Source organism: Zosterops lateralis, assembly GCF_965231275.1.
Source record: "Zosterops lateralis genome assembly, chromosome: 1".
Classification (NCBI taxonomy): Eukaryota; Metazoa; Chordata; class Aves; order Passeriformes; family Zosteropidae; genus Zosterops; species Zosterops lateralis.
The window spans coordinates 54903902-54916878 of record NC_139762.1 but is presented as its reverse complement, the minus strand read 5'-3'; the positions used below and the strand labels follow the sequence as shown (position 1 = coordinate 54916878).

At 35.9% G+C, this 12977-nt stretch overlaps 1 protein-coding gene across 5 annotated transcripts in view; it reads left to right on the top strand.

Annotated features, from left to right (window-relative positions):
• SUGCT (succinyl-CoA:glutarate-CoA transferase) overlaps window positions 1-12977 on the top strand; it is a 317512-nt gene that overhangs the window by 150552 nt on the left and 153983 nt on the right. Inside the window, exon 13 of one of the 5 annotated variants that reach the window (XM_083856372.1) lies at window positions 9305-9642. The exons of the other annotated variants lie outside the window; for them this stretch is intronic. Coding sequence (XP_083712498.1) covers window positions 9305-9391 — 87 coding nt within the window. The 3' untranslated portion in view covers window positions 9392-9642. Of the gene's footprint in view, window positions 1-9304; window positions 9643-12977 lie in introns of those variants that run through there. 5 annotated transcript variants of the gene reach the window in all.

Sequence of the window (12977 nt, the reverse complement as noted above, 5' to 3'; positions counted from 1 at the left end):
AACTTCCATCTAAACATAATGATTGAAGTCTGGTGGTTCCAAAAGTAGAGTCTGGAGGTTGATCATAATATTTGTCAGTTCTGTGTTTTTTCAGATTGACCTTGGTTAAATTATTCAGCTAGGTAGTGCTGTGTTTTCCATACTTACAAAATATGGAGAGTAATATTTACCTTGCTGAAATATGCTTTATTCACTGTCTGCCAAACACTTCAGAGATCTTTGGCTGAAATCTCAACGAGTGCTGCTATTTAATATGTTGAAGTGTGATTTGTTGGTTTTCTTTACAAGGCATAGATGGTCCCTAAGAAATGATGGTGATTTCTTTACCTCAAGGAGCTGATGCCACGCATACAGCAGAAACATCACAACAGTGAGCTCTGCTGTATGACCTACACTGAGTGGGTGTGTGAAAGAGAGAGAGAGATAGCATTTCCTCCATAGACATACACACCCTCTGACCCAGACTAGGCAAGAATCTGCTTTGCAGAAGGTTTGCTTCAAGGGATTTTCCACATGTATTTTATTATGTTAAAGCTGATAGTGGTGACAAGTTGCACATTAAGTAACTGTTTCTTCAAAAATGTCCTGTTTATATTCTCTTTAGGAAAAGTGATGTAATACTGAGTTTCTCAGATAAACAAAGTCATTTGGTTATAGAGTATGTTACTATTGCATATGAACCTTGCTCTCATCTGCCCCATACCTATTCATTTTTGGCCTCTGGCTTTGTACGATGATTACTTACATGTTTAGGGACAAATGTATTCATATTCACTAAGTTAGTAGCCAGTGGTTTTCACCAGGGAAATAAGTTTAGTATGCTGTTAGTAATTTGGTTTCAAAAATATCGGCAAGGACTTCAACATAAGAGTCAGTGAAACATGTGGTCCTAATCATTCCCTCAAGAAGGATACATGGTCTATTTTCCATTAGCAATGGTGCTTACAGCAAATGAATAAATATAGAATGAAATTTACGCATGCATTATAACTTTAGTGTGTGTATGCATTCAAACATGCATGTACATGTGTATGCTTAGGCATACTCCCAGCAAGTGTAAAATGATGACTGCTGTAACAGACCCAACCTTGGAGAACAAGTTGGTTGGTAGATGAATTGGAAAATGCAGCTGTTTACAAATTAATTCCCCCCCACCCTTTCCTAGGCAGCAAAGTTCAAAATGTACATTTGCATCATGTAACTGGCATTAAAAAGCTACAGTAAAATTTCATGTAGTGGTGTTGGTCTTTTAATATAGCCCTTACTCAGGGTTCATAATGACAGAACTGCAGCTCCCACCCCTTGCAATATGCTGTTCCAGTACACAGAGACCAACTTTAGCTGGACTGGTCATATAGCGTGTGGCACTGGGAAGTGGAAGTAGAGAGAACTGCCATACTTGGTAGGAGCTGTTTTATCCCATTGAGTCGTGAGGGTATCAAGAGTCTTATCCACTTCCCTCTTAGAAGTCTTGCCATAAGAAGGTGTATTGACTGGCAGAAATTAAGTTCTGTTTCTCCTTTGCCTTCTTGCAATCTTCCCACTGCTGTGCCTGGAGCCTTCCAACGGCAGAGCAACGAAGCAGAGCCCTTATTCTGCATTCCTCATTGATAGGTTCCTGCAGGACATTGGAGCTGGGGCCTGGATATTATTTCCACTTTCTCTGGTTTTAGCTAACTTTGCCATTCTTGACCCTCTATCATGTACAAGATAAAAGCCATGGGAGAAAGCAGTGCTTGGTTCTTCCTTGAGCATATTTTGAGTAGACCAGGTGTGAAGCAGAATGTAAACTACAACTTTTTTAGTGAAGAATTCTGCCTCAGTTTTTCCCCAGATTTGTTTCTAAGGTAGCCTGTTCAAAGATGACTGTTTGATAATATTCCTCTCCTGATGCTGCCATGAGCAGCATCTAACCTACAGATGTACATATAGACTGGGATGACAAAATGCCTACGAAAGGAGACAGCACTCTATCATTTTCTTCTAGGCTTGGTAACATCTGTGTTGTTACATCAGTCTTGGTCATTTCTTTTTTTTTAAATTTATATATACATATGATATTGCTAACTGGGAACTGTCTTAATAGAATATTTCAAAGATAAGAATTCACACTGCAGAATGCTAAAATTTCATTCACAGAATTTTGGAAGCTTTTCAATAAAGGAAGTTTCATTTCTTTCTCAAGCACTGAAGCTGCTTCATATTTGACTAAAAGTAAATCCATGAAATGGCTTTGCTTATAGTTAATTTATTATCATACACTGTTTTTGGTGGGATTTTTGGGGGTTGGAATAAGCAGACAGAGGACAAACTTGTGCTTTTCTCTTTTTTTTTTTTTTTTTTTTTTTTTTTTTTTTTTTTTTTTTTTTAAAGAAATGCAAGCTAACTAAACTTGAATATTGGTTTTAAAGAAGAGATAATTTTTTCAGGTATGAGTGTGGATTTTTGTCATTTTCTCCTCTTGTGGGCTTTTCCTTGGAGATTTAACAGCATGCTGAATCTGGCATCCTTAAAGTGGGCAGCTCCAAGGCTGCAATATAAAGAAAAGTTAGGGTCCACTGCTTATGTTGTTACTCCCCATCTAAGACAGTTTTTGGCACAGATTCTAAGTCATATAATCGGCCTTGTTTTGCTGTGGCCTTTTCTCTTTCCTTCACAAGTACTATATTTTGCCTAAAGGGTAACTCAAGCATTTTTTCACTTTGAACTTATTACTTGTGAATTTTCATTCCTGCAGTGTAGTGCATTTTAAATGTGAAAGGTGTTTCTCTGATAATAGATCCTTACATTGGAGGCACATATAATACAGTCCCACAGCTGTCAATTCAATGTTTACCCGCTCCTAAATACTTGGGTGTCAGCTTTGAGGAAGCAATTTCAATGTGCATCAGTTCTATCTTAAATTGTAGAGGCACCATACACCCTGGTTCAGGTACTATTTTTGCCTGAGCTGGTTTAAAGATGAGATGTGTTTATCTGCAGTGGGAGCTTCACTGTGGACATGTGCTGCCTTGTGTCACATTCTGGAGGCTGAAGTCATTGGTACCTTAAACATTCTCTAATTTCTGTTGCATTTATGTAAAGTCTTGCATCTGTCACTTTTGACACTGGTTGCAGATTATCAAGACAAATCTCTCCCATTTCCTCTGACACTTGCTGTGTTGTCATCACTGATCCCCAGTCTTGTGTGTTATTCATGGTCTTGTTTTCAAATGAGAGAGGACATTAATTCACAGAAGTAAATGTGTTCATATAAGCTTCACTGAAGTCAACATTTTCCATTTTAGAAAACTGCTTGGGCAAGTCCGTAACTTCAGCAAGACTTTCAGCATGTACTTAAAATACTTAAATGTTTAACTGGAGAGGGATGGACTAAGTCTTTCCTGAATCAGAGCCATAATTTCTGAAGTGTCAGTTACACAACCTATTGCAGAATATGCTTTGACAGATGGATCTAGGTAATGTGAAAGCCACAGAAAGGCATTTTTGTGGAGAAGTTGTCTTTTCTTCTTATATTTCATTTTTTCCTCTGTGTTCATCCTGGGAATAGCAATTACTACTGTTTACCTTTTTTTAATATATTATGTGTAAATATATATGTGTTTATATATCTCTATGTATCTGTGTGTGTATTATACGTATTTATAAATTTCTCTATTTGCCTTTTGTTATTAGGACTTGATAGGTGCTATAGCAGAATTTTTTCCATTTGCTGCTGAGTATAAGAATGTACAATGTGTTAATGAAGCCATGATTATTTTTTTTTTTTAATAAATTGCTATTGTGTCATCTTTCCAGAAAGAGTAAGACTTGATGTAGAAGCCTTACATGTTCTCCTACTCAGCTGAATGTTGCTGTTAGTGTCTCATTTGAGTGTCTGTCCAAGATTTTACTATCTGTCTCTGGACAAACTGGAGAAAAGTTATACAAGAGGAAACATTAACTGTTATCAGTCCTAAGTGCTTGGTAGAAATACCTCTTCATATATATTTGTCTCTGAAGTTTAGAAGTTTCAGGTGGTAGGTAGTCTGAGCAAAGTGTTCATCTAAATATCCACTGAGTTAAGGTAGTTCAAAAGCATTGGAAAGAGGCTGAGTACTTCACTTTGAGAGACGAGCTTCAGAGGGAAAAGTGATGGTTTTATTAGATGAACTAATAAAAATAGTTTCGGGAAAAAACATTTGCAGTCTCTGCTAAAGTCAGAAACATCCTGTTTCTCAAAATTAGACCACAGTGTTGCAGATTGAAAGACAGACACATTCAGAGAAAAGATGCTTCGGCGCAAATGCTCCCTGTGGGCAAGGTGTTGCCCTTAAGATCCATGCTACTGGAAGAAAAAAATTAGAAACAGGAAAATGCCTATAGGGAAGTATATTACTATTGTAATAGGACATGTTTTATCCACGGTTCCAAAAAAATGCAGTTCCCTCCACTATTTTTCTGCTTTTGACCTACAGACAGTAAGAAATATTTCAATTTACTTTGCCTAGTTGGTGTTCAGGTTACAGTTATTAAAGAGCATCAAAAGACAAGGGAATTTCTGATGATGATAATTGCCACTGGATAACACTTACCACATGGGAAGTGTAGCTGTCCCAGCTGCTGTTTGTACTCAGTGCTTCACTTTCCCCTCTGAGGAGTTTGACCTGATTGTTTTCTTGTGTCTAGAACAGTATGTACAAAAGTCACAAAAAGAAGGAAAAATTACCCTGTACTGCAGTTGTATCAATCTTAAATTTAAGAATACCTTTTTCTTGGTCATGGCTGTGAACTCAGTAACCAAATTTTTAAAACTTTTAAAGAGGAAGTCATATCAAGAATTCATAGAGTATTGCTAAGTAACCAAAAACATGGGCAGTACTGTAGACAATTTCAAGGATGGAGTTGGAAGTACATAGTGTACTAATTTTTATAATGATCAAATGTTTTTTCACAGTTTCCCACTTGACTGTTTTTACAGCTATGTTTGATGTAAGTATATACTTTAAAATGAAGTAACCAACTCTATAATTTATCCATTCCCTAGCATTTTGTATAACTGCATCTCAAAGCTTTTTTGCTGAAGAGATAAGTAAGTGTCAGTATCCCTATGTACAGGAAATGGAAGCAGTGGGTCACTGAAATGGCTTTACATCATTTGAATGGTAGTCAGGATAAAAAATGGTTATCTCTTGTGTGTAAAGTATTGCTTAATTTTTTCTGCAGTTTAAAGATACTGAGAAGATGCAGGATATTTCAAAATTTTCTTTGCTGGTGTGGATTTTTTGTTTTTGTTTGGTTCTGGTGTGTTTGGATTCTTTTCTACAATGTGACCAGTATTTAAACCAGCAAGGTTAAACTGCTGTGAACTAGAATTGTGCCAAATATCACTGGTTGATTGTTAATGTAGTAAAACAGGGTGATTTCAATTTGGGGTTTACCATTTATTTTTAAGTTTTCTTGCATCTGAAGCTTGAAGCAAAACGAGAGAGTATAAAAAAATTGACAGAAAGAGTGATTGGGGAATAAAAATACCCAAGTCTCACTCAACTTTATAGTATACCTTTCTGTTGGATAAAGAAAATGCAAGCAGAATGCAAATGAATCAAAATTATTCAGCAGAGAATTGTGTTCTTCGTTCATGTCATTAAGAAAATGAAGAGAGAGAGTGTGTTGTGACAACTCTGTCAGGCAGTGATTGATTTTGAACTGCTTTTTTACATTTTGTTTTATTCTTTTTCTGTATTTGAATTTAGTATTTCAAATCTGCTTTCCTATGAAAACAGCTTTCTCAAAGAGTGGAGTTGACTGTCTAACTCTGGACTGAAATGAGAAACCTCTGCTTGGTTTTTTGCTAACACATCACGCAGTGTGGAGATGATGCTCCTGTCCAGCTGGAAGTATTCAGTTCATTGTTCATCCATCGCCATCAGGATGTGTCATGGGGGTTGCCCTGTTTGTTCGATTTTTGCTTCCCTCCTTTTGCCTGCATGGTTTAATAATGTTAAATGCATAAATGATAACCAGGACTTCATCCTAATACATATGTCTGTGCAATGTTTTTATCAATAACACTCTTTTAGGGGGAGGAGAGGAGAACATACCTCATTTTGAATCATAGTCCAGCTTCCACTGGGTTTGCATCCTGCTCCCTTTTCTTCTCCCACCTATCTTATTTCTTTCCTTTCTTGAGGGGTTTATTTTCCAGCTTCATCATGCAGACAGATCTTTACTGCATGCTGTGTAGGGAACTGTGGTATCTGAGGGATTAAGAATAAATCTGTCCAGCAATATTATGGCTTCCAATTTGGTTTTGAGGATGATGTACTGTTTGACATTAGGAAATTCACTTAACAGTGCATTCCAAAAGGTAAAAAGGTGTGTTAGTTAACATAAGAAAGAACATATTGAAGTTAATTTATGATGAGATGCTAACTGAAGATGTGTCAGTTTAGAAATTTTTGTGTTGTGATGGAAGGAAATGTAAAATAAATGCTAAGCATGATTCTAGGATTGGCTCATGCAATTAACCAGGTACAACTTGTAGAATATCCTTAGTCTTCACTGTGTTTTATGACTAACATTATGAGCAACTGGAATGCAATATTATTATTTTTTGTGATGAATAACTTCTGTGAAATACTCTTTTGTCTTTGGAAAATGGATACAGTACTTCATTCCTATGTTATGTTTTTAGAATTTATACTTAATTTTTATTCATATGTGCATATAATACTGTAGTATTATATAAAATTAGTTTCAGAGAAGAAGATACTAATTTCTTAAAGTGAAGGCCTCTCAAATTCACTAGAAAGGGGATTAGTTGTGGGGTTGGTTTTTGTTTTGGGTTTTTTTGTTTGTTTTTTTAATAGCTATCTTTGCATAATTCTCCTTATATTTTTTCATTTTTATAAAGTAAACTCATTTTTAGGAAGTATAAAAATGATTAATTTTCATTTTATGCAAAAGATAGATCAGAGAGCGCGTAATGGTCTTACATAATTAAGTTCCCAAATTTATTTCCTCTGCAAAGTACTGATGGGAAAAAAGAAAATTTACAACCAAAGTAAATGAGCAATTTCCTCTACAATGGATATCTATGATAAATCCTGGCTTTCGGAAGGCACTCTATGAGATTTTGGTATTAACAGTTGGAACAATGTCCTGCATGTGTTCAATAGTTAGATAAGAGGAAAGAAAGGAAGGAGTGCACAGTTGCATACTGAGTAAGAAAACAGAGGGAAAGAAAGCTGCAAAAATTACAAAGGTGTGGCTTGCACCAATTTTTTTGTAAAAGTTTAAATGTATTATTGATCACTAGCACAGATTTAGAACTTAGTTGCCAAACATTGTATAAAATAATTATGTTAGCAAAAGTGCAAATTATTAATTTTCTAAAAATTTGTAGATGTAGCACATAAAAAACCTGGTGTACTTAATTAGTAGCAAATCAGCTTTTGTTATGCTTTGTAATATTACATAGCAGTCAACTGAAAGAGGAGGGAAATTGTGGATAAACATGAATAAATAAGGAAGTAATTAGATTATATGAAAATTGTTTAGATTCTGGTGGAAGTTTCTGTAATCTGCTAATAGCAGTGAGTACAGTTTAATTACTAATGCCAAAAAAGGAGGCCGAACCTGGAAGGGAGGGAATCTTTCTACTTGTAACCACTTACAATTTTCTAAAAGGTATCCATATGGGTCCACTTGGTCTGGACTTATAGGCGAGTTGGTCTCTAGCCAGATACTCCATCTCCTTGAGCTTGCACCTCTCTATAGAGCTCTAATGTTCCCCTGAAGAGTACTTTCTTTTTTTGTTTTTTTTTTAGCTCTCTAATTTAGATTTGGCAGTTGAAGTATGATGGCGATCGAATGTTTTGGGAATGAGCAATAAATAAGCTTTAAAACTTCCATTGTTTTGTCTCTCAGTTGCTGTGCTATGCAGTTGCATAAGCATCCGTAGGCTAATGTAGTGGAAATCAGATTGAATTGCATCTGCTAAGGTCACATTTTGGTTAAGATTTCTTTCCTTTTTCTTTCCCTCTTCAAAATCTCCAACAATCCTCATTTGTATCATAAATAGGGAAATATAAAGGAGGGGTACTTTATTTTATGAGCCAGTATTCAAAAAGGAATTGGTTGAATGAAGAAGGTAGTTTGGCTAATTTGAACAACATAGTTGTAACGAAACATGATTTCCCGACCCTGTTCCCGCCTCCAAATGAATACCATGTAATCCTCCTCTCTTCCTGCACCATGGTAACCTGTTGCTGGGCCTCTGCCTGTTTAATGTTTTGTTATACATGTCAGATGTCTCTTTCAAGCTGTGCAACCCCAGTAAACCTCAGATATCTGTGCAATTTTGTCAAACCAGTCTAACAAGGCAAAAAGCTACTATGTTGTGGAAAACACGAGATTATCTCCAAGGTGGTAGTGTGCTCTCTACTCTCCTGTGGTGCTTTGAAGGCACCAAAGGAGAGCATGTGGGGGTTTTTTTGACTGTATGCAGTAAAGGTAGTTGGATCACAGACTCACACCCAATAGCCTCGTCTTGATACTGGGATTGTAACAATGACAGGAGTTTGCAGCGTATAGCGCTGAGAGAAGTTACACGTAGATCACTGTACAGGACGTCTATTTTGAATGTCTGCATGAAAAACTGGAAGTTTTGTGGTTTGTTTTGTCTTCCTCTCTCTTGTGTACTTTTTTTATGTAGATATCCAAACCCTGAAAAATGCTGAAATGACATTAAATCTGCAAAGCAATACACACAAGACAGTGTTCAATGAAAATAAGGTCACAAAACTGGGCTCTTGCAAAATAACTGATACTCTGTCACATAACCTCTAAACTGTTTATCACTAGATTCACCTGAAGAAACCCAGAAATACCCCTTAAAATATAAAAATTCATTTTATCTGATTCAGACTCAAGATCAAAACTGGAAATAATTAGCTTCCATTTTTATCATTCTCTGGAATACTCTAGTATTTATTCAACCCCCAAAAGGGGGTTAAGTATTGTTATTTTATTATTACTAAAAGGTTGGATTATGTTAGAAGATGTTTGGATTCTACAAAGTTTGTAAAACCATACTGGAAATTTCATAATGTACTTTCTTGTAAAGCATCTGACCTTTTCTTGTTGTTGTTGTGCTTTAACAACCATTCTTATAGTATTCTGGGAATGATCTTTCTTGTTTTAATAGAGGTAGGAAATGCATCTAATTTTGAAGGGGCAATGATTACATTTTTTGAAATTTCAGAAGCAGTTCAAATTAAGGTTTGACTGAGAATTTTTATTTCTTTTTTTTTCCTTTCAGGACTCTAGTTCATTGGAAAAACAGTTTGGAGTTGAAGCAAATTATGGCAGCGTTATTACAAACTGTCCTGCAATAGAGGGAGGATAGGTCAAATACATGCTACTGTATTCCCTCAGGCAAATGCAGCCTTCATCCTTCCTGCCTTTTCTATCTCTCAACAGATCCTACCCAAGGGCAGTGTGTTCTTGATCCTTTGCTGTGTTTCTTCTCCAGCCAGCCTTGCATGTGCTTTCATAGTTTTGATTATGGCATCTCTTCTGCTTTCAGCCACTGTGGACCACAGAGTGTTCTGAGCCTCTGAGGTTAATTATATGTACAGTTACAAACCCTGCTAGAGACTAAAACTGCTTTGAATTAAAAACTTCGGATTTTTTTTTTTTTCTGAGAAAAAACCCATTGGCAAAAGAAGTGACGGTAAAACTTCCTAAGTGTTTAATTCTAGCATGCAATGTGGATGCTTTTATTCTCAAAGGCAGCCATTTTGTGGTTTTCCTTTCAAATTGACTAAGTGGAACAATATAAATATGTACTCTTTGAAGTAAGCGGAGGGAGCTACTGGTCAGTAACTGCTTTTGGGAATTTTGCCACTCGCTGACCTTATTCCTCAAGCCCTAAATCTTTTATAGCATATCATGCTCCATCTTTGTTCAGAACGAATTTTAATTTATTTCACTGTCATGATATAGATTTGACCTCAGAAGGTGTTGCTACCTATGGGCTTGACACTTGTTTCATTACCGCTACCTACTGATAGTGACCAAGTGGGTTGAGTGAAGGCTCTAGCTATGTCAGTGAAGGATATCTGGTCACCTACATGTCACAAAAGTGTGTTTAGTCTTAATTGCTGAAATAGTAGTGGTCTGGTGTAGGGCAGAAAAACAACAGGATTGGTAAGTGTGAAACATCTGATACGCCGTCAGGCTGAATTAATATTTCCTTTATTTCAAGACTAAAGGAAAATTATATCCCCTGTAATTTTATCATCCTTGTGCTTGATTATATATTTAAGGAAAGAATACCTCATTCTCCTAAAAGTTTCTACTGATTTTATATTCTTGTCTGTATGAGGAAGGACCTGTGATAAATCAAGAGACCAATTAATTTTCACTTTGCACTTTTAATATTGCCTAGGAAAGGATTGATGGATATAGACAATCGCTGTTGAACAGATGAGAAAAAAATAGCCACATTTGAAAGTGACCAAGGACTCAGAAAAGCTCCAGCTTTACTGTCTAAACTCTGTGCACGTAAATAATAAGCTTTTGTTAAAGCCACAAGACTGCTAGGTCTCACATCTCAAGTCAATGTTAAAGATCCAGTTTGTCTATTTATGCTGTTTTATGCCTTAAACTGTGTTTCTGTATCTGTTGCTTTCTGAAGAGTGAAGAATTTATGAAATAAATTTAGGGATAAAATCTAGTAAATATTTTATTCAACATTATTCACTAAGAGGTGAATGTGGCCTCAAGAAGCTTTATTTAATGGCACAGCAATACCAAGTCCAGCTTTGCTGGCAGGTGTGATACCACAGCTCATGCTATGTATGATATTAAACACTAGAAAATGCCTTTTAACAGATAAGGAGCTGGCTTGTCATGGTCTTTTTAAGCAACTGGATTTCAGAGGACTTGTTTCTGGTTCATACTGTATACTGTACATATTCTGTAGATGTTGTAAAATACCTACAAAAATATTGTGGTCCAGAATTTTTTTTTCTGAAATTCCTTCTATCACTCCATCCAATTCATCTCATAAAATATTGATCATCTCCATATTATGTAAGCCCTTTTCAGCTTTGACTTCCTTCTATTTATGACAAATTACCATAAGTAGTCAGAGTTTGCATGCTAGGCATTGGGTTAGGAGCTGAGAATGAAATACAAACCAAAGCAAAGAGAGTAAAGGGGAGAGTCAGGAGAATGGGGGAAGAGGTGTTCCTTGCAAACTTTGTTGGCTATTTCGTAAATATTTTGTCAGTGTAATAAAAATGGCTTCTATGGATTTAAGAGTGGGTCTTAAACCAACGTGTACTTCTAGAGAAGAGGTAGATAGCATGAAATTTTAGCCTAAATTACTTGCAACTCAAGAGTAAATATGAGGTGACCTATAAAGCTAAAAGTTTCTGTCTTACTTCTTTAAAGTGCTATGCTGTTGCCAGTTAACCAGATTTATACTGTTGGAAACTACAGCTATTCTGTTCTATTACTTCCGGAACTGAAATACGTTTATTGTAATCATAGTTTCAGTTAAACCGAGATTGCTTTTTTGATAATGTTAATGCATAAACGCAAATAATTTCCTTATTTTTTAAATAATAAAAATTTAATTCTCAATTTTTCTTCCTGTCCCTTGTGTCCTGGAGGCAGGGGCAAAAGAATTTAACAATCTCTTATTTACGTAGAGAGACGGAACTTTGTTTACCTGCTCTTTTTTTAAGTTAATTTTGCAGGCATTATGGCTATATCCACAAACTATTCATGTTTGCCTTTTCAGAATGTGATTATTGCTCATAAAAGCAGTTTTAATTGAATACTTATGTCATGAATAGCTTGTAGCATGCTTAAAACTACATGCCTCTATTTATATGACTATAGTTTATTTTTTAGAGCTCCCTGTGTAACAATACTGGGAAATAACTGAAGGATTTTTGCTATTCAGCTGGGTGATTTTAAAAGATATTGCTGTTATACTGGACTATTGGCATCAATGCTTAGGAATAAAAAGTTAAGGAAGTTATCCCTTCCCCCTTTCATACAAAGCCGCATCTAAAAAGGTCACAAAAGGAAACACACAATTCAAATAATCTCCTTGCTGTATCTGAGATTAAGTTGGACACAGATGGTTCAATTTATAGTTTGATCTGGCATAATATATACATTTAACAAAATCCTGTTTTGTATTGCTTCTATAAACACTAACATCTGATAAAAGCATGCTGGCTTTTCTGCCATCAACTTGAATCCGAAACCTCTGAGCCAGTGCTTAGAAAGCAGGAGTCTGACATTCAGAGACCTGAGTTAACTCTTTTAGCCTTTGGCTGCAACTTTTCTTAGCCCTTACCCCTGATTTTCAAAAGGCAATTTCATTTGTGGTTTTCTCAATTTAAGCTGCTGTGGATAATTATTAGGCTTTGTTCTTGCTGCGTTTAAAGATGAAATGATTCAATGCTGTTCGTTAGAGCTCATTTCCGGGCCACACTGTAGTCATTAAATTTCCGAGATACTATCTGAGAAATCACTGACATTGTTCATATACCAGTACTAAAATGTTTACTCTTCCCTGCTGTTTGCCAGGCATTAGCCCACCTGTCTGTAAAGGGAAATGGCTTTGGTATGATCAGGATCTTTATGGAAGCTCATGAACAAGCAGTCTTTGTCCTTTCTTTGTGGAAAGTTTCCCTTTTATATGTAAATAGCATTATCTAAAAAAATTAATTGCTTCTCCGGAATCACAGATTTCACTCAGAGATCAGCTGATTTTTATATTCCATAGATGAAGTTCTGTCACTTCTGATTGTGTATTTCCTATAAAATTCTGATCATAGGAAATGATATCAGCTTTACTTTGGAAAATAGTATGTGCATATTTTACTATTTTCAGCTAATTATCCTAAAGAAGCTTATTTGGCACAATAACCAAAATACCTGACAGGTATTCAGATACCAGATACCTG